At 39.5% G+C, this 22,708-nt stretch overlaps 1 protein-coding gene across 1 annotated transcript in view; it reads right to left on the bottom strand.

Moving 5' to 3' along the window:
* Nucleotides 1-22,708, bottom strand: part of STT3B (STT3 oligosaccharyltransferase complex catalytic subunit B) — a 101,627-nt gene that overhangs the window by 43,946 nt on the left and 34,973 nt on the right. Inside the window, exons 2-3 of the mRNA XM_010595536.3 lie at nucleotides 20,015-20,123; nucleotides 14,890-15,177 (exon numbers count right to left, since the gene is read on the bottom strand). Coding sequence (XP_010593838.2) covers nucleotides 14,890-15,177; nucleotides 20,015-20,123 — 397 coding nt within the window. The remainder of the gene's footprint in view (nucleotides 1-14,889; nucleotides 15,178-20,014; nucleotides 20,124-22,708) is intronic.

Raw genomic sequence — 22,708 nt, 5'->3', positions numbered from 1 at the left:
CTCTTGTATAATTCAAATTATGACCATTCATTGTTGAAACTTTTCTTCACTACATTTAGAAATTTGCAAATACTATAATCAACAGCTTCAAAGACCTATACTCCTAATTTCTATAAGGTCTGATGATATGTAAGTAAAATTCTTAATTTACTCTGATCTAAAGACAACTGGTTATCAATGAAAGTTTAAAAAGTTGACCAATTTCTACTTCCTTAAAAAAAAAAAAAAAAAAGCTAATCAAATAAAACCAAGAAAAAAACAAATCCATCGTCACTGAGTTGATTCCGACTCACAGTGACCCTATAGGACAAAACGGAACTGCCCCATAGAGTTTCCAAGGAACGCCTGGTGGATCCGAACTGCCGACCTTTGGTTACCAGCTGAGCTCATAACCACTGCACCACCAGGGCTCCTAATTTCCAAATAGAAGCTTATATGCTCATCTGAAAAAAGCTAAACATTAGCACCTTCAGAAAACAGAATTTTAATTTCAAAAACACAAATTCTAAATAGAATCATCTCTCAGATGAATCGAGTATCTTCAAGAAATGGACATAAAAAATAAAACAAAAAATTTTATTTTTTTATTCCTATTATATAAGCAATTCTGTATTAGAATCTCTTTTTTTTTTGTATGGCCTGGTAGGCAAGTTTAAAATTAACAGTGTCTCAGAGAGCTGATTTCAAGTAACTCTTTACTTTTAAAATAAGACTGTACTAGAATAATACCATTAAAACAAACTACAGGTGGTATCCAAATTCTGGGGGGTGGGGGGGCAGGGGCGAGGGGGAGAATTGTAAAAAAAATACAATGGGAGGGAGGAAAATGGAAATAAAAAAATTCCTAGTTTCCAACACTTAAAAAATGTGGTAAGCTGACTTCTTTTAAGACTAGTGAAAAACAGCTTTGAATTCAATATCATGGTATCTGTACAACAAAATATACCCTCCCCTCTTAAAAAACACAACAACCACCATGAGTTTGAAAAAGAAGGGCCAGGGGCTACCCTTGATGGGTGAAATAACAAGGGAGGGGTGAATAGGGAAGGGGATATATTAAAATGTTGCAAAATGCTAAAAGTGAGAAAATTTTCCAGGGCAGATTAGAGATTATTCCTATTATACCTGACCTCCAGAAACTGGAGAAGGGAGTTAGAACCAAGTGGCATTGCCAAAACTGTATCCAAAGGACCGAGAGAGCCGGGAAGATAATTTTTAGGAAGGGGGGCCCGTCCTAGAGAAACGGAAAGAACGTTCCAAAAGGCTGGGATAAACAGTGTTCCCAGATGATGAGGTGGGCCGGAAGCACACAGGAATCCCAAGGACAGGGACAGGCAAGGCTACAGCTCCAACAAATGATAAAGGGGGAGGTAGATCAGTGAACAAATAAGAAATAACTAGTTCAGCCTAGAGCTAGAGGGAAGAAAGAAGGGTTGGCTATCCAATAGGCTGAAGGTAGAGAAGAAAAATATCAGGGAAAGCCTGAAACTCTCAGGGAAAACTTGAAACTGACCATTCAGTCTTTCGTATCTGTGTGTCGTTATCACTTTTTTGCCTATCAGTTCTGAATGTACCCTTCGGGTTTATGTTTACAATTCCTTTAGGCTTTTCTCCTTTAAGATGAGCACACAGTTAAGCTTTTTCAGTAGAGGGCGCTGGAGGAATGCTGCAGGAGAGGAGGATGTCCTTCCTTTTCCAGTGCAGGCTGCGGGTCAGCAGTGTGGGTCTGAGGACCATCTAGTGGAGCCCACACCAGTCACTGGCCCAGAGCAGGCTCTTGGGCCCTGATCTGATAATAACCTCTGCAGCCCTCTTGACACGCATTCCGAAGGCCTCCTGCCCCCAGTTGAACCCAGACTTCCACTGCACACCCGTGCCAGAGATTGCCAACGGCCAGCCTCCCCGTGCACACACTCGGAAGGTGGCCTGCTGCCTGCCAAGCAGCTCCAGACCCGCTCTGGTGGCAGAACCAGGGAACTGTGCCATCAGGAGGCTGAACCACACCTTCTCCATTGAGGTCTGAACCCCTTCTAAGTCTGTCCTTCCTTGGGTACTCTCTCTCAGCCCTCAGATACCATGCAGAGTTTCCTTACATCTTAGTTACTCTTTTATAAATAAAAAAGTATTAGCTATGATAAAACATCGATGTAACCTATTGTGTCATTCTATCTCCTGACTGGAACCAGATTGCTACGATCTATGACAAAAATTAAGATAAATTTTATAACTACTAAATACAGTTTATACTTTAAAATTCTCTCAGGCTAAAGCCAGTTGTATGGGCTGAAAGAGAATGAGAAAAGAGTACCTGCTGTAAGTCAAACACATTCCTCAGTGTTTACTAATACACGGAAAGCCCTGCTACACTGTGTCAGACGACACCATGCACACACTCAATCCTACCCCAGCTGGAGAGCGAAGACTCAGAAGCAGGATATGACGCAGGCCACACAGTGATTACAGACCACCAGTGTCGAAAGGTCCTTGGAGACCCCAAATGCTAAAAGAGCTCGAAGGCAGGAAAACACTTCTGGCTGGACGATTAAAATTACAAGACGCTTCAGTCAGCTGGTGGCATTTCAGCAGAACCTTGAAAGCAATGAGACAGGAAAGATGCAGCGTCCCATTATCCACCCACAGTAAATTTATTCCCCAGTAGCAGGTATACAGACGTAAGGGTGTGGAATTTAAAACCTGCGACCATCTACAAAGCTCATAACCTAGGAGAGTAAGTAAACAGAAAAGCAACTAAGTAGGATACCCTATTTCATAGAATCTATGACTATCACCTGCAACACAAATCCCAATTTCAGAGATGCTAAAATGTTTTTAAAAAAAGCATACATACATCTTAGAATTAGTGAACTATAGTATACGCCAAGTGCTATAACAGAGAGAGGTAGTATGAACTAAGCGCTACGAAAAACGAGATGAGAGTAACAAAGTCTCCCTGAGAGAATGGTCAAGGTTTCCAAAAGGCAGGCCTTGAGGGGTCAGTATAAACGGGCAGAGGCAGAGAGCAGCAGCTGAACGACTCAGAAGGGAACGGACAGTCACTTTAAGACAGGATGCTCGAGAAGCAGGTTGGGACTTCAAAAGTCAGGGGCAGGATTTAGCCTTCATCTATGGTTGATGGGGAGTCCAGAAGTGGAGGCTTGGAAGAGGGAAGTAGCATGATCAGTATGTTATTTTAAAAGAAAACTCTTTAAGGAAGAGATGAGAAGGATATGCCATTGGTAGCAGAAGTCAGTCAGACTGTCAGACTAGGTGAGTGCTGAGATCCAAAGCTGAAGTAGCAGGAATGCAGATGGAAAGGAGAGGCTGTGTTCAAGGGCCACACAAACAGTTTCTGATGAGCTGCTGGATTTGGAGAGTAAAGGAGAAAAGGAAGATAAAGAGAATTCCTACTTTCCTGGCTTGAAACATTAACGTGAGAAAGAAGGCCAAGAAAACAGGGAACAGGGTGGTTGTTTAACTCAGTGTTTGACATGTTGATACTGAGATGCCTGAGGAGAGTGACACAGCAACAACACGAGTTTGAAATTCATGAACGTCTGCATTCAAAACCTAGCTCTGAGCGCTTACGGAGTAAATTACCTAAGCTTTCGAGCCTCTTACGTCTTAACCAATAAAATCTCTCTTCATAAAGTTCTGAGAATTAAATAAACAACAATACATCTTGTGGATGGTAACCAGAAGACATTCTAACATCAGACCTCTTCTCCTTATCGCCAAGACATTGTGAAGAAAATACTGAGCCAGAAGATGGAAAATTAGACAAGGGGCGAGCCTTGGGGCCAACAAATAGCCAGTTCAGTTTGCCTAAAGTGGACAACTTCGGCAGAAGAAAATAAAAAGACTAGAGGAGTTTAAGCTGCAATCAGATTAAGTGGAGGTTAGAAAACCAAGCTCATAAGTTTACATTAATGTTTCCCAAATCAAATTACTTTACCACGTTAAGTTTATTATCTAAATTCTCAGCCATAAGCCATTAAAGTTCTATTTATTAAATTAATAAAATAAATCTTTTCCCCTCCTTCTAAAGCTGTTGAAATAATATCACTCATCAGCAAGATTCTTTAAAGACAAATTTCTGGTTATGGGTGGTATGAAGTTTAGATACTCCTCTCAGTAGGAAGAAAAAAGCAGGAAAATACTGGATAAAATTGTCTAAAACCACCATTTCAGAGCACTGGAAACTGACTAAATGCAGACAAAGTGAGAAGTACTTATTCTTCAAAAACTGTTAGAACTTCCAGGAGGAACAGCTGGAGTCCACAGCCTTCTTGCCTGGGGCTGCTCCCCACTCAGGTTGGCTGGCAAGTGTGGCAGTTAAATCAGCCTGAGACTGGGCAAGAAAACTAGCAGCTTTGGTGCCTGAGGAGGCAGACATGATGCAGGGGTGGAGGTGGGGAGGTGAGAGTGAAAACAAACAGCTTTTCCAGCTAAGAGTGATAAACTCTGCAATAAATGGGAAAACCCCTTAACTCTGCTAGGCCAAAGCTGCAGCACTCGTTGGGGCAAGTGGGGGGCTAGTGGGGGGCACTGGAAATGAGAAAGGCATAGAAGGGTGAAGGTAAGCTTGCCACACATCCCCCAGATGACTGGTCCGTGCATGGAGAAGACGGAGAAAACTGGCTAACAGCAAAAGCCAAGGAGACTTGAGAACTGGCTGCAACTTTGATTGGATTCATCAATCCACAACCTGACTGACCGGCAGAGTAGCAGCCTTAACAGCTCAAGGTATGTGAGCACGAACTCTGCCCAAATCTTTGGTTCAGCTATAAACTATGCAGACACAGGGGCGATTCCTAGGAAACAAGTTAAAATATACAAATGAAAATTAACAAAGCAGAGACATCAATGGATACACACCACGGAGAGACAGATTCATTCTTTAGTTCAAGTTCAGGCGCGTTACTAAAACAAACCAACAAACTTCACAAAAATGAAAGAGAACCCAAAGTGATTACAATGTACAGAAACAACTGCGAGAGATGGAACCTGCGTAAAGGCAAGAAACTTGCAAGACCCAGAAAAAACACAAGGCAGTCCTGTTGAGTTCTGGCTCTCCCAGGTTTCACTGTATTATCAAAACGTCCAGCTCCAACTAAAAACTACAAGACATGAAAAGAAACTGGAAAGCACGATTCATAGTTGGGAGAAGAGGGGCACTCAATAGAAACAGACTGAGTAAGCCCAGATGTTGGATTTAAAGGACTAAGACTTCAAAGCAGCTGTTATAAATACATATAAAGACTTAAAGGACACTGTATCAGAATTGGAAACCCTGGGGGCGTAGTGGTTAAGTGCTATGCCTGTGAACCAAAGGGCTGGCAGTTCGAATCCACCAGGCACTCCTTGGAAACTCTATGGGGCAGTTCTACTCTGTCCTATAGGGTCTCTTATGAATCAGAATCGACTCAACGGCACTGGGTTTGGGGTTTGGATATCAGGATTGACTTAACAGTACCCAACAACGCTGCTCAAGAAACTAAAGGAAAATATGGTGACAGGGGATTTCAATCAGGAATTTTATATACACAAACACACACATCTATATGTATGTACTTAGGACCGAATATATATACATATATATGTGGGTATGTGTATGAGTGAAAGAAGAACCACGTGGAAATTCTAGATTGAAAAGTTCTACAACCAAAATGAAAAATTCATTCACTAGACTTAACAGCAAAATTGAATGGCAGGAGAAATCAGTGAACAGGAAGATATGTCAGTACAAATTATCCAAAGAATACAGAAAAAAAATGGAAGTCCAAAAAGGAGTCTACATGAAAGGGACAGAAAAAATATTTCAAGAGACAGTATCTGAAAACTTCCTGAATTTAATGGTAAGCATTAATCTATAGACCCAGGAAGCTAAGGAGCCCCAAGTATGATAAACACAAAATAAACACAAAGAGAACCACATCGAGACAAATCATAATCAAACTGCTGAAAGACAAAGATAAAATTTGATAAAAAGAGAAAACCACAGCATAGGGGGACAATATAAGCAATTGCTAATTACTCTTCAGTAAAGAATGTAGTAGGCCAGAAGGTGGAGTAGAATAACATCCTCTATGTGCCGAAAAGGGGAGCCCTGGTGGTGCAGTGGTTAAGAGCCTGGCTGCTAACCTAAAGGCCGGCAGTTTGAATCCACCGGCCGCTCCTCGGGAGCCTTATTGGGCAGTTCTCCTCTGTTCTATAGGGTCACTGAGACGGCACCGAATCCACGGCAACACGTATAGATCGAAAGAAAAAGCGCCAACTAAGAATTTTCTATGCAGTGAAACTTACCTTTCAAAGATGAAAATAAAACTGAGAGAGCCCATTACTACCAGACTCGCTCTACCAAAACTACTGAAAGAAGCCCTTCAGGCTGAAAGAAAATGACACCCATAAGAAAGAAGGAAAAGCACTGGAAATGCTAAATATATGGGGTAAATAAGACTGTCTGAATTTTTTTCTTTTCTTAATATCTATTAAAAATATAAGACAAACTAGCAAAAAACCAGAGGAATTAAAATGGCATACTTAATAATAATGAAGACAGAGGAAGAGAGGAGTAACAAACCAATGCGACACACAGAAAACAAATAGAAAGTGGCATATACTAATCCAATTCTATTAAAAAACTGAATTAAACATGAATGGACTAACAACCCCCCTCCCTCCCAAATCAAAAGGTAGAGATGTTTAGGCTGGATTAAAAAAAACAAACAAGAAAACCCACCAAGATATAATTACATACAACTAACAAGATAAACCTTTACACTCAGATACAAATAGCATGAAATAAAGGACAGAAAAAGATGTACCATGAAAACAAATCAAATGAGATAAATAAAGTGGCTTAGTATCAGGCAAAACAGATTTTAAGATAAATGTTTCTAGGGACAAAAAAATTTTTTTCATTATAATAACAGGGTCAACACACCAGGAAAACATAAAAATCATAAACGTATAAGCGTCAAATAGATCCCTAAAATGATAGCAGAAACTAATGAAATTGAGAGGAGAAAACAGATTATTCGACATTTGTACTTGGAGATTTCAATAACTGCCTCTCAGCAATTGACAGAACTTGGAAAAAAAAAGGGGTGCCTTAATGACACTATCAATCAACTTGATGTGACATTAATGTACACCTTAAAAGGGTGAATTTTGCTGTATGGAAATTATACCCTGATAAACCTGACCTAAAAAAACATCTATAGGAGGCAATATAACTGCATTGTTTCAAGTACTATTTTATCTGCACGATTTTTCTAAGTCATGTCCTCTAGTGTTGGTGAATAACAGAAACAACAACGATCGTGTGTTGATCACTGGCTATGTTCCCCCATACAGGTTCTATACCTTTAGATACATTACCTTATTTAAACCCTACGAGGCAGGTATTATTATTTCCATTTTAGAGTTGATGAAACAGGCACAAGGGCTTCAAACAACCTGCTCTAGGTTACACTTATACTAAAGTGATCAAGCTGGAATTCAAACCAAGAGGAAACCAAACTATGGCAGTTTGACTCCAGAGCCTCTACTCTGTCCTAACGAAAAAAAGATTAAAATCTCTACAGAACATTTGCAAGACCAATGACTTCTTCATTGCAAATACCTTCTTTCGCCAACATAAAAGGTGACTATTTTTTTTATACACACGCACCTCGCCAGATGGAACACACAGAAATCAAACTGACTACATCTGTGGAAAGAGACAATTGAAAAGCTCAATATCATCAGTCAGAACAAGGCCAGGGCCAACTGTGGAACAGACCATCAATTGCTCATATGCAAGTTCAAGCTGAAACTGAAGAAAATCAGAGCAAGTCCACGAGAGCCAAAAGATGACCTTGAGTATATCCCACCTGAATTTAGAGACCATCTGAAGAACAGATCTGATGCACTGAACACTAGTGACTGAAGACCAGATGAGTTGTGGAATGACATCAAGGACATCATCCATGAAGAAAGCAAGAGGTCACTGAAAAGACAGGAAAGAAAGAAAAGACCAAGATAGATGTCACAGGAGAGACTCTGAAACTGGCTCTTGAGCATCGAGCAACTAAAGCAAAATGAAGAATTGATGAAGTAAAAGAACTGAAGATTTCAAAGGGCATCTAGAGAAGACAAAGTAAAGTATTATAATGACACGTGCAAAGAGCTGGAGATGGAAAACCAAAAGGGGAGAACACGCTCGGCGTTTCTCAAGCTGAAAGAATTGAAGAAAAAATTAAAGCCTCGAGTTGCAATAGTGAAGGATTCAATGGGGAAAATATTAAACAATGCAGGAAGCATCAAAAGAAGATGGAAGGAAAACACAGAGTAATTATACCAAAAAGAATTAGTCAATATTCAACCATTTCAAGAGGTGGCATATGATCAGGAACCGATGGTACTGAAGGAAGAAGTCCAAGCTGCTCTGAAGGCATCAGCGAAAAACAAGGCTCCAGGAATTGATGGAATATCAATTGAGATGTTTCAACAAACAGATGCAGCGTTGGAGGTGCTCACTCGCCTATGTCAAGAAATATGGAAGACAGCTTCCTGGCCAACTGACTGGAAGAGGTCCATATTTATGCCTATTCCCAAGAAAAGTGATCCACAGAATGTGGAAATTATAGAATATCATTAATATTACAGGCAAGCAAAATTTTGCTGAAGATCATTCAAAAATGGCTGCAGCAGTATATTGACAAGGAACTGCCAGAAATTCAGGCCGCTTTCAGAAGAGGACGTGGAACCAGGAATATCATTGCTGATGTCAGATGGATCCTGGCTAAAAGCAGAGAATACCAGCAGGATGTTTACCTGTGTTTTATTGACTATGCAAAGGCATTCGACTGTGTGGATCATAACAAACTATGGATAACACTGCGAAGAATGGGAATTCCAGAACACTTAATTGTGCTCATGAGGAACCTTTACATAGATCAAGAGGCAGTTGTTCCGACAGAACAAGGGGATACTGATTGGTTTAAAGTCAGGAAAGGTGTGCGTCAGGGTTGTATTCTTTCACCATACCTATTTAATCTGTATGCTGAACAAATAATCCGAGAAGCTGGACTATATGAAGAAGAACGGGGCATCAGGATTGGAGGAAGACTCATTAACAACCTGCATTATGCAGATGACACAACCTTGCTTGCTGAAAGTGAACAGGATTTAAAGCACTTACTAAGGAATATCAAAGACCACAGCCTTCTGTATGGATTACACCTCAACATAAAGAAAACAAAAATCCTCACAACTGGACCAATGAGCAACATCATGACAAATGGAGAAAAGATTGAAGTTGTCAAGGATTTCATTTTACTTGGATCCACAATCAACACCCATGGAAACAGCAGTCAAGAAATCAAAAGACGCGTTGCATTGGGTAAATCTGCTGCAGAGGACCTCTTCAAAGTGTTGAAGAACAAAGATGTCACCCTGAAGACTAAGGTGCGCCTGACCCAAGCCATGGTATTTTCAATCACATCATATGCATGTGAAAGCTGAACAATGAATAAGGAAGACCAAAGAAGAGCTGACGCCCTTGAACTGTGGTGTTGGCGAAAAATATCGAATATACCATGGACTGCCAGAAGAACGAACAAACCTCTCTTGGAACAAGTGCGGCCAGTATGCTCCTTAGAAGCAAGAATGGCGAGATTGTGTCTTACATACTTTGGACATGTTGTCAGGAGGGATCAGTCCCTGGAGAAGGACATCATGCTTGGCAGAGTACAGGGTCAGCGGAAAAGAGGAAGACCCTCAAAGAGGTGGATTGACAGTGGCTGCAACAATGAGCTCAAGCGTAACAATGATTGTAAGGATGGCGCAGGGCTGGGCAGTGTTTCGTTCTGTTGTGCATAGGGTCACTATGATTTGGAACCGACTCAACAGCACCTAACAACAACAGAACACGAATCCAAAAATGTCTTTGACAGCTCCATCCTATAACACCAACAGTGCTTCAAAAACAATAATACTATTAACAGAGTAAGTTGGTTTATGCCAGTTAACAGGTGGTGTTGAATCAGCTCCAACTCATAGCAACCCCACAAAAAAACACCAGACAAGAAATCATTAGACAACTTACATTTATATCATATTTTAGAGATTACAAAATGTTTTCCCTTTCATTACCTCATTTGGTCTTCAAGTAACTTTTCAGAGTAGATAAAGCTTTTATTTATCTTTTTTACTTCCAAGTGGCAACAATCAAGCTTTAAATAAAAATCAATATCTACGACAACTCTGTAATCGAAACATTTTCTCTATTTTACTAGCGAGGAAACTGAATGAGATTCCAAAGTGTTAAGCAACTTGTCAAAAACTCAGAAAGTAACTTTCTATTCTAGAACTCAAGTTTTTTGATTTCAAACAGGGCAGTTGCTTCTACTTTAAATCTAATTCATTTTAAATGGCTTGCATTAAAAAACGGGACAAAGGAAAACGTTACAGGTAACAATCTCCCAGGTTCTGACAATGCTTTATCATTGTGTCACTCTGGAATCCTTAACAGCAGTATGATATCTAAAATTTCTCCTACTAAAAACTAGCTTACTGTTAATAGACTGAATTGTGTTCCTCAAAAATACGTGTTGCAAATCCTAACTCTTATACCTGTAAAAAAGGAGCCTTGGTGGCTTAGTGGTTAAGCACCCAGCTGCTAACCAAAAGACTGGTGGTTTGAACCCACCGGCCACTTCATGGGAGAAAGTTGTTGCAGTCTGTTTCTGTAAAGATTTATAGCCTTGGAAACCCTATGGGGCAGTTCCACCCTGTCCTATAGGGTCAGTATGAGTCTGAACCGACTCTACAGCGATGGGTGTTTTTGGTGTATCTGTAGATGTAATCCCATTTGGGAACAAGGTTTTCTTTGTTATGTTAAAAATATAAAAGAGCAGATTGGGCACAGAAGAAAGCATGAGTGAGGGAAAAATGGAAGCCATGTAGAGATTTCCAAGGAAGAATGCTAGAGAAACTGAGACAAGTATTTCCCCAAGGTGACAAAGAGAGCCTTCCCTTAGAGCTGAAGCCCTAAATTTGTACGCCTAACTTTCTAAACTGTGAGAAAATGTCTGTTCATTAAAGTCACCCCTTGTGGAATTCCTGTTACAGTAGCACTAAGAAACTAAGACAGTTACCAATTTCATTTAACCCTGTAAAATCAACATATAAAAGGACATCTGGTTCATACTGCATTCTAGAAAAATGTCTGTTGAATTAATAAAACAATATCATGGGTAAGGCAGTACACAATACTGGGGAAACAGGCACAACTTGTCCAAGGCAAGGCCATGAAATCTCCACAGACACATCCAAACTCCCTAAGGGACTGAATTGCTGGGCTGATCATGACCATGATCTCCAGGAACATCTAGCGCAACTAGCAGAAAAGTTTATAAAGAAAATGTGCTACATTCTACTTTGATGAGTAGCGTCTAGGGTCTTAAAAGCTTGTAAGAGGCCATCTAGGATACTCCACTGGTCTCACCCCTTTGGGAGCAAGGAAGAATGAAGAAAACTAAAGAGACAAGGGAAAGATTAGTCCAAAGGACTAATGGACCACATCTACCACAGCCTCCACCAGCCTGAGTCCAGTACAACTAGATGGTGCCCAGCTACCACCGATTGCTCTGACAGGGATTGCAATAGAGGGTGGCAGGCAGAGCTAAAGAAAAATGTAGAACAAAATTCTAACTCACAAAAAAAGAGACCAGACTTACTGGCCTGACAGAGACTGGAGAAACCCCAAATTATGGCCTCCGGACACCCTTTTAGCTCAGTAATGAAGTCACTCCCGAGGTTCACCCTTCAGCCAAAGATTAGACAGGCCCATAAAACAAAAGGAGACTTTCGGGGCACACCAGCCCACAGGCTAGCACCAGAAGGCAGGAGGGGATAGGAAAGCTGGTAACAGGGAACCCAAGGTCGAGCAGGGAGAGTGTTATCATTTTCAAATGATGTGAACAGACATTTCTCCAGTGTCATGGGGTTGTTAACCAATGTCATAAAACAATGTGTGTATTAATGTTTAATAAAGAAGCCAGTTCTGTAAACCTTCATCTAAAGTACAAAAAAATAAATAAACATAAAGAAAGTGAAGACAACTCACAGACTGGGAGAAAATATTTGCTGGTAAGATTTTAATAGCCAAGAAAATATATAAAGAACTCCTACAACTCAGCAATAACTAGACAAACAGCTCAATTAAAAAAGAGACAAATGATGTGAATAGACATTTCTCCAGTGAAAATATACAGATGGCCAATAAGCACATGAAAAGATACACAACCTCATTAGTCACTAGGGAAATGCAAATCAAAACCTCAGTGACATACTGCTCACACCCACTAGGACGGCTATTATAAACACACGCACACAGAGAGAAAGTGTTAAGTGCTGGCGAGGATATGGAGAGATTGTAACTCTCCTACACTGCTGGCAGAAATGCAGAATGGTGCCAGCCGCTGTGGAGAACTGTCTAGTGAGTTAGGACACGACCCAGATGTTCCACTCCTAGGTACTTACCCCAGAGAATTAACAACATACACTCAGATAAAAACTTACACACAAATGTTCACGGCAGCATTATTCATAATAGCCAAAAAGTGAAGACAACCCAAATGTCCATCAACTGATAAAATGGATGAACAAAATGTGGCATTATCCATACAACGTAATATTATCCAGACATAAACCAAAACCAAATCAAACCTATTGCTATTGGAGTCAATTTCGGCTCACAGCAACCCTATAGGACCGAGTAGAATTGCCCCATACGGTTTCCAAGGAATAGCTGGTGGATTCAAACTACTGATCTTCTGGCTAGCAGCCGAGCTCTTAACCACTGCGCTCCCAGGGCTCCATTCAGACATGAATAGGAAGGAATTACTGATCCATGTTACAACAGGCTGAAACCTTGAAAACATTATGCTAAGTAAAAGGCGGCAGACAGGAAGGGCAACATACTGCAGGATTCTGTACACAGAAAATGCCCAGTATAGACAAATCCATAGACAGGAGTATTAGTGGTTACCAGGGGATTAAAGAATGAGGGAACTGGAATATATGGGGTTCCTTTCTGGGATGATGGAAAAGTTCTGAAATTAGATAGTGTTGATGGTTTTTAATATATTCAATACTGAACTATATTAAAAACCATTCAATTAATTATACACTGTGAAACGGTTAAAATGGCAAATTTTATGTTAGATGAATTTTGTCTCAATTTTAAAAAACTAGATATAAAAATTGGTTGAAGGGTAGTGAAGGTACCAGTTAGGGGACTACTGCAGGGGTTCAAACTCAAGGTATGATAAAAGAAAATAAAGGATGCAGACCTATACGGACAACACAATACCTTTGTTCCTTAAAAGCATAAAAAATTTAGAAATATGTAAAAAATATGAATGGTAGTTGTCTCTGAGTGATTTTTTTCTTTACAGGTATTTTTCTATATTGTCTTAATTTCCCACAAATGGGATATACCATTTTTTTAAATTCATTACAAAATATTTCAAACATACAGAAGAGCAGAGAATAATTTAACAGTCATGAACCTAGTCATTCAGACCTATAAATGCTAATTTGCATCAGATAGTTTTATCAAAATCGTTTTTACTGACATAATCAAAAGCCCTATTCATACTGTTTCCCAATACTACTGACCCATCCTCAGAAGTAACCACTATCATGAAGCAATACACACGTTTCTATGTTTTCATTATAAACATGTACAAACAAACAATACACAGTATGGCTGTACTGTTTAAAATCTAAATAAATGGTATCATACTGTACATTCTACCGCACTTTATTTTTTCTACTTCACATTATATTGTCGAGATCTACCCATATTTACACCTATTATTTTTATAACTTAAGAAAAGTATGCATTTTTAAAAGGCATTATTAATGACAGGGGTCCCCAAATTTGAAGTTTTTTTTTCTTAGCTGTACACAATACATAAAGTTTGTTTTTAAACATTTTAAGCATTTTTTTTGATGAATACAACACAACAGCAACATCGTGGTTTATCACCTTCATTTCCATATGTACTTTTTTTTTTTTTTTTCTTTAAACTGAAGATTAAGTGACTGTCTTTACTGAGTGACAGCAACATTCTCCTCTGGACTTCCCTGCCATGCAAGTATACCCACTAGTCAAGTACTTGGAAAATATGTAAAATAATTGTTAAAAAATCATGCTGCCATTCATCTAGCTACCTAAACGATAATTATATATAAAGTATTGACATAAAACTTTTTGACAAATCCTAGCACTAATAAGCATGAACACAAACTAAAGCTCAAATAATGAATAAATGCAAGCTTTAAGTTGAACTCAGTAAAAAGCAGCATCATTTTCCACATAAAAATAACTAACTACACTTAAATAACTTGGTAACAGCAAAATAAATAAAATGCTAGTTTTGGAAAGAGAATTTGAAATCCCAAGTCACTGAACAAAATTTCAACTTCCCTAAGTATTTCTTATTCCTTTCCCCTTAAACAAATCAACAGCTTGTCTTCTGATAGCCTTTTTTTGGGCTGTAACTCCAAAGTAAAGATATTATCATGAATCACGCTCTGTAAAATAGACACGACAGTACATATCTCACATGATTGTTGTGAAAATTAAGTTTTATGTATACATATATATAAAATTAGAGGCAAAAACAATGCCTGACATTTTTAATTTTACCAATTATTAAATTTATTATGAACAGTAACAACAATCTCTATATGCAACTATAACTGATGAAGTACAAATGTGGGGCTAAACTTTTTACCTCGGGTATTTTTTTTTTATCTAAGTAATACAACCTACAGTATGTCAGGAGAAAGGCCACGGGCATCAGTGGTAACAAGACATTAAGTGTCACTTACCCACAAGTAATATGTGAACTGAAGTGCAAAAATAGCAATGCCTTCATTATCAAAAGATCCAGCTACTGACCGAGATATGTAACCTGGCACAATAGCAATGAAACAAGCAGCTAAAAGTCCTGCTCCCTGGTTCCAAAGTTCCCTGGTAAGCAGGAAAGTAGATATAGATGTAAGGCCGCTAAAAGTTGGTGCAAGGAACACACAGACGTCTCTTATATGAACTGTTATGTTCAACGTATTTAAAATCCAATGAATAAGGCCAGCTGTTATCATCAATCCTGGGTAAACCTAGAGAGAGAAAAAAAAAAGGAAACTTTAATTATTACATATAAAATGAAGTATCTGAAAAAACTAACATTAAGTTCTCTTCTTTATTATCATTACACAGTCTTTGTAATAAGTTTGAGAACAAGACCTCAAAACTGTTGGCCTTTGTTGTATACTACAAAATAAAATGTTCATTTTGGACTGGGTACTAAAAAACAAAGTTCAAATACAGAGGGATACATATATCAATAGAAGGGGGGAGATCACACAGAATACAAAGGAGGAATGAGTAAAATTGAAAATGTGTAAGAATGAAAACTATAGGTAACTTTCCTATTGATCTTGCTAACTCCCTTTTTTTTTCCCTTCACTTCAAAACAGGTCCTAGTCTAACTTATCCTCAAATGTTTTTTTTTTTAAACATTCCAGTTTCACCCATAGGTATATGTGTAAAAGGAAACGGGAAAAAAGGAGAAATGGCCAAGAAAACTTAGGCAGCAAAATGAATTATGTGGTGTTTATGAAGAAGCTTTCCCTCCTTTCAAGCCCAAGATTAAGAAAGTAAATCCCTAACGGAGCAGGAGAGCAGTGGGATGCAGACCTCAAATTCTCATGAAAAGATCAGACTTAATGGTCTGACTGTGACTAGAGGGACCCCAGAGGTCATGGTTCCTGGACCTTCTGTTAGCCAAAACTGGAACCATTCCTGAAGCCAACTCTTCAGACAGGAATTGGGCTGGATTATACGATAGATAACGATACTGGTGAGGAGTGAACTTCTTGACTTAAGAAGACACATGAGACTATGTGGGCAGCTCCTGTCTGGAGGCAAGATGAGAAGGCAGAGGGGTACACGAGCTGGCTGAATGGACAAGGGAATACAGGGTGGAGAGGAGGAGTGTGCTGTCTCGTTAGGGGGAGAGCAGCTAGGAGTACATAGCAACGTGTATGTAAGTTTTTGTATGAGAGACTGACTTGATTTGTAAACTTTCACTTAAAGCACAATAAAAAAAAAAAAAGAAAGTAAATAATTTTAGTTATGAAAAGAAGGACCAAGCAGTTAGTGAATTCAAAGATCAATGATTTAGGACTCCTGGAAGGATGAAAGTTTTCATGTCACTTAAAGTGATTCGGGATGAAAGGAAACACTACACCAGTAGGGGCCAGTTCCCAGGGGTACTCCTTCCCTCACCCTTACAGAGGAACAGCACGCAGGAAGTATTCAACAGCAGTCAACAGTACATTGTTTCTGAGTGATTCTTCAGGGACTAAAATGTGCATTTACATCTGCACCCTTAGCTAAGCCCTAAAAGACCCTTTACTTCCTCCATTGTTGAAACTACAAAGGTAATGCTGTAAATTTTTCACCAGTTACACTATTTAACACTACGAATCCCTCATGTCCTTAGCCCACCTGCCTGACCTTTCTTTGTAGGACTTACCACCATCTGACATACTCTTTATTTTACTTATTTATTGTCTGTTAACTGCTCACCCTCACTAGAATATAAGCCCCAGAAAAAGCAGGGAATCTTCCCCAGCCATCTAGAACAACGGCCGGCAGAAAACAGATGCTCCATACCAAGCGAATGCACGAACAGAAGGAAAAATGGAGGAAGGGCAAAACTATGGCAACTTTACATCTGTCTCAAAACAAAAAAAAAAGAAAATGAAAATTTTGTTCTACATCACATTTAATACCAGGTCCCAGGGTATGATTCCGTCAGCAACCTTCAAAGAAAACAGAAGTGAATTTGAAAATGCTGCTCAAGGTACGTCAATTATTTCCATGCGATACGGTAGACTGAGCTGACACACCAAAATACATCACGTAGAAGTATTGAGGAAAGAAATTTCTCCCACAGCATATTCAAGCTCAAAACAAAGAATTCTCTGGATGCTAAAAATGAAGAGGAAATGCAAAGAGGTACTGACGCCACGGGAGCCCACAGGGAAAAAAAAAAGTCAGACCTGTTACAGGCCTTGGGGGCTGGAAGCTAGGGAGTTGTCACCCAACATAGACATCAGAGAGAAAGTCGTGTTTCCAGCACAAGCCAAGCCCTGGAAGGAATGTCCTGTTTATGAAACTAGATCAGACAAGTTCTACTCATCCACTGAGGGAAGCAGTAAGACGCTTGCCTTCCTTCCTGCAGTGGATTAATTACTTTTCTGTGTGGCCTTTCTGGCCATGGGCTTATCATTCCCACCCAGGTGACTGTGTGATAGGGTAACTGTGACCTACTAAGGGGATTGGTCAGTTTTGCCTTGAAAGAGAGCCAATTCTAGAGCAAAGAGGGGAGCCCACCACCACCAAAGAAGGAGAGGCCCACAAGGACAGTGCAGTGGGCTTCCAGCCCCCGAACAAGAAAGCTGAGTGCCTTTGGGCAGAGACTGACCCATGAATTTGGGACGTGCCAGCCTCCAACAACTGCATGAGCAATTTCCTTTATGTGGTCCGTGAGTTCTGTGGGACCTTGCAGTGAATTAGGGAACCCAAAGACAAGAGGGAGAGCGCTGAGGGGAGAGGAAGTAGTTGGTGTTAGAGATGTTGGAGTGGGACAGCAGCTTGGAAAAGTTAGACACCTGGGACGTCTTTAACCTCTGTGTCACAGGAACCAGCTCTGTGCTGAGGCTTCTGAAAGAAATTATTCGTTGACTTCCAAAGCTCTGAGTAGAAATGAAACACTACAGGAGACAGAAGCAAGTCATTCACGTGTGTGAATGTGGGCTCCACATTTATAACAACGTTAGGTGTAAGAAACCTCAAGATGAGAAATGGCCTCTAAAAGCTCCCCTAGAACTGGTGAAATCCCTAAGGGCTCCAGCAAAGGCAAATGAAAAAGGTTATTACATGGATGGTCCCAAACCCCAGGGCACTAGGAGTCTCAGAGAAAACAAGCCTCCACTGAGGACGACCTCAAGATGAAAAGTTATAAAGCACACACAGAAACTACAGTCATCAAATACGAACACAATAAAGTACACGTGTAAAGTCCGTTAGCACCACGAGCGCTGCAGGTAACAGACATCTACCACACCCGCCCTTCAGTACTCAGAGCCTCTCCGTCTGCACACTGCAGACCATCACGACCACTCTCATTGGGCCTTTATCTCTACTTATATCAAAGATAAGAAGACCCCCCAAACGAGAAACGCAACAACACTTTACCAACAAGGAAAACACATTGTTTCCAAACACAAGAGAGAATGTTTATAAAATCTGGCTATATCCTAGCTCACAAATCAAGTCTCAATAAATTTCAAAGAACTGAAATACACAGAATTTATTCTCTAACCACAAAATATTTGAAGCAGAAATCAAAAAAAGATAACTAAGAAAGTCCCCTATGCTGGGAAATTAAACGCAATTCTAGATAACCCATGAGTCAAAGGGAAAATTTTAACAGAAATTAAAAAATATTTTTAATTAAATCATAATGAAAATATTACAGCTATCGAAACTTACGGAATTCACAATCAGAACCACATTAGATGGACTCTAGTAGAACGGGAGAAAGATGTGGAAGAGAACCTCAAGTACCCCCCAGCCAAAAAAAAAAAAAAAAACAAAACAGACTTAGTAGACTGGTTGAGACTGGAGGGACTCCCAGACTACTGCCCTGAGATACTCAAATGAAAACTAGCCCAAGATCACATTTTAGCTGAATAAGAGATTGGCTCGCAAAATAAAGAATATCACTGCGAGTACTGAGCTCCTTTAAAAAATATCTATAAGAAACCGAATGGTCAGCAATTCTTTAAAACAAAGATGAGAATCTAAGAGAGCAGGGAAACTAGATTAATGGAAACTAAACTAGAATGGAAATATTGAGAATGTTCACACATAATGAAGAACGTAACCAGTACCACGAAATGTGTGTAGAAATTGTTCAATGGGAATCTAAACTGCTGTGTAGTTTTCACCAAAAACAATAAATTATTATATTAAGAAAAAAAAAAAGCTACTTATGGAATGCAGCTAAAGCAGTGACTGGTGAAAGATTTATAGCTTTAAAACGCATATGTAAATGAAGTTAAAAATTGAGCAGATCATCTCAGGAAGTCAGAAAAAGAACATCAAAATAAACTCAAGAAAGTGAAAGAAGGAAATAACAGAAATAAAATAGAAAACAAACAACAATCAGCGGAGTCAAATTTCCTTTGGGTTTAAAAAAGCTAATAAAATTGATAACGCTCTCCTCTTCAAAATCTTCCTTACATTCCAAATTCTAAAAAAAATAATCATTATTTTCATGTCATCTGGTCATCAGAATTCCTCATGAACTATATTCAAATACTACTCAGTTATGTGGAACACTTTACAGCAACTGATCGCTAACCAAAAGGTCGGCAGTTTGAAACCGCCAGCGGCTCCGTGGGAGCAAGGTGTGGCAGTCTGGACAGATTTACAGCCTCGGAAACCCTGTGGGATCGGGGTGAGTCAGAATCGACTTGATGGCAGTGGGTTTGGTTCTGATTTTTTTATGGAAGATTTGGAACCTAGAAAATTAGAATTATCCGGTTATTGTAAATTTCAGTCTCTTTCCAAAAAGATTATTTTCAAGCGAGTTGCTATAAAAATTAACACAAAAACATACAAATAGCGTGAACTTGACATGCAGACCCCATCATTTGTCAGAAATAGTGGCTAATGTTTAAGATAATCCAAACACAGGTGGTGAGGAAGAAAGAGGGGTCAAGAAAAGAGTCTAAGTTAATTATTAATCGGCCATGGAAAAACAGATTAGCCAACTATACAAAACTTTCAACAATCTCCACCACCACCTTCTCAAAGAATGATTTAGTCAAAAAACCACAGAATTTTCTGATGAACATAAATAACTGCTAATATACTTACAGTACCACCTACTATTCTTCCCAGTGGATACCACGCTCTTTCATCAAACCAATTTAAAAACTCATAGAACCCATGAGAAGCAAGATGATGTGTTGATCTGTAGTTAAACCTAGAGAAAAAGAGGAAAAAAGGAGTGTTAAAAAACAGCTTAACAGAAACACACAGCTTTATCTTTCCCTATACTTGCATTATATTATACAACTCTGTGGCTACGTATTTTAGAGCAACTTTTCTGAAATTTCAATTTTTTTTAAAGGAATATGATTACAACTCTAACATAACTAAAAACAAAAAAAACCCCACATCCAAAAGAAAACCCCACACCTACGAAACTGAAAGACCAAAACCAAACCCATCGCCATTGAGTCGATTCCGACTCATAGAGACCCTACAGGACAGAGGAGAACTGCGCCACAGTTTCCAAGGAGCGCCTGGTGGATTCGAACTGTCAACCTTTTGGTTAGCATCCATAGCACTTAACCACTATGTCACCAGGGTTTCCCCTACAAAACTAGTAACGTTCAAAGTAAAGATTGTCCGTTGCTTAGGGTCCAGGTGGGAGAGGGCTATAAATATGGATATAAAAGAAAGTCTAGGTCCCTAAAATTCATCAAATGGTAAAAGAAAGAAGTCCAGGACTCTCAGAAGATTAAGAACCACTGACAGAAGATAGCATCAAAATAGAAGGAGCTCACTTGCCACAACCAGCTCCAGTTCTAAGGCCCCACAAGTTACAGGGATAAAGAGTAAATTATAATACCACTCCAAAAGCAAAACAAAACACAACCTGTAGGAGAACCATAACAGCACTGTAAACCAAGAATATGACCTTAAAGAAGGAGAGTTTATATCGAATTCTGGAAAGAAGACAAACTTGAAGATAAGAAATTAAAGAAAGTACAGTTCAAACTGCAGGCAGAAGAAAACGCTGACCACAGGGGCAGTCCCAGGGATATTCCACGTTTAGTGCACAGTGGCTATGGGGACAGGAGGGAAGCCTGGAGCAGTCCTCAGCGTAAGAGCATTAGAGGAAGACAGCCAGGCAGATGGATAACTTTCTCCTACTTTGCCAAGCAGGAAAGGGGGCACCAGAGGTATCTGCCTGAGGTAGAAGCACTACACATAGTGAGTCAACAAGTCAAACAACACTGGACACACAGAGGAAGAACAGGAAATCCCACAAGTCCTGGTCCTCACCCCCACAATCACTAGGCTCAAGCTGTGGAGCACTTACAGACAGACTTACCAAACACAAAAATAAGAGCACATCCAAAAAGCAAACATTTGAGGTAAGTAAGTATAATGAAAGCTAAGTAACAAAATCAACAAATAGAAGAACTAATACCAGAAAGGAGCCCTGGTGGCATAGTGGTTAAGAGCTCGGCTGCTAATCAAAACGTCAGCAGTTCAAATCCCCCAGCCACTCCTTAGAAGCCCTATGGGGCAGTTCAACTCTGTAGTATAGGGTCGCTATGAGTTGGAACTGACTGGATGGCACTTAACAATAACAATACCAGGAAACCAAAACCTGGCCATCAAGTCGATTCCGACTTATAGCAACCCTATAGGACAGGGCAGAACTGCTCCACAGGGTTTCCAAAGAGTGGCTAGTGGATTAGCACTGCTGACGTTTTGGTTAGCCAGCCAAGCTCCTAACCACTGCACCATCAGGGCTCCAATACCAGGAAACAGAATTACGAATTAATATCTTCAGAGAGCAAGGACAAGTCAGAGCAGCCAGAGAAAGTATAACCTAGAGGTAGAGAGTGCATGCTCTCGAATTATAGCCTGGGATTGAATCTTAGTTCCTTCATCTGTAAAACAGGGATAACAACAGAAACCGTTACCTAAGGCAGCTATGCTGAGTAAAAATATAAGTGTCTCTAAAGCACTGAGAGGCTACTGCTACTATTATTAATGAAATAAAGGAAATATTTAAGATTCTGAATGCCAAAAATACGATTGTCAAGGTAAACAAAATAAAAAGATAGGCTAAATAGCAGAAAAGACAAAAAATGAAAAGGTTAGAACAAGATTAAAAGTATTATGAAAAAATTAAGAAACCTAAAGAAAAATTCAGAAGTTCTTACATCTGTCTTTAAAAAAAAGACTGAATGCTACAAAGGATTAAAAGGAAAAAAAAAAAAAAAACTCCATATACATTCCAATAAGTTTCAACACACTTATGGATGAAAAACAACTTAAAATCATGCAGAGGAAACAGATTCTCTAAAAAAGAAAAATCAAACTGATAACCATGTTTCTCTCTGGAACCACTGAGCGGTCTAAGGCAAAGGAGTAATATACCCAAACTTTCGACTGAGGGAAATGGATTTTAAGAAAACAAAATAACTTAGTGTACTAGCTACATGGAAGACTAAGCTAAAGTTAGGAATGCTACCGCAAGGAAGTCTTTACCTGAACTGAAATATCTCAATGCCAGAGACAAAGAATTTATTACACTTACAAAGCAAGGACCATGGAAAGGTTGTCACTTTAGTAAAAAAAAAAAAACTTTAGTAAAAGGAGATGGAAAACAATCTATTCGCCACCATGGAAGTGACAAAGTTTATTGTTCCCCAAGGAGGGGGGGAATTCCATGGAAAAACTACACTGCCTCACCTTTGCACCATGCATGAGGGTAAAGTCTAAATTTACAAGGTCCCTGGATGTCGCAAACGGTGAAGCCCTAGA

Source organism: Loxodonta africana, chromosome 27, assembly GCF_030014295.1.
Source record: "Loxodonta africana isolate mLoxAfr1 chromosome 27, mLoxAfr1.hap2, whole genome shotgun sequence".
Classification (NCBI taxonomy): domain Eukaryota; kingdom Metazoa; phylum Chordata; class Mammalia; order Proboscidea; family Elephantidae; genus Loxodonta; species Loxodonta africana.
The sequence above is the reverse complement of the archived record's forward strand: the minus strand, read 5'-3'. Positions and strand labels throughout refer to the sequence as shown.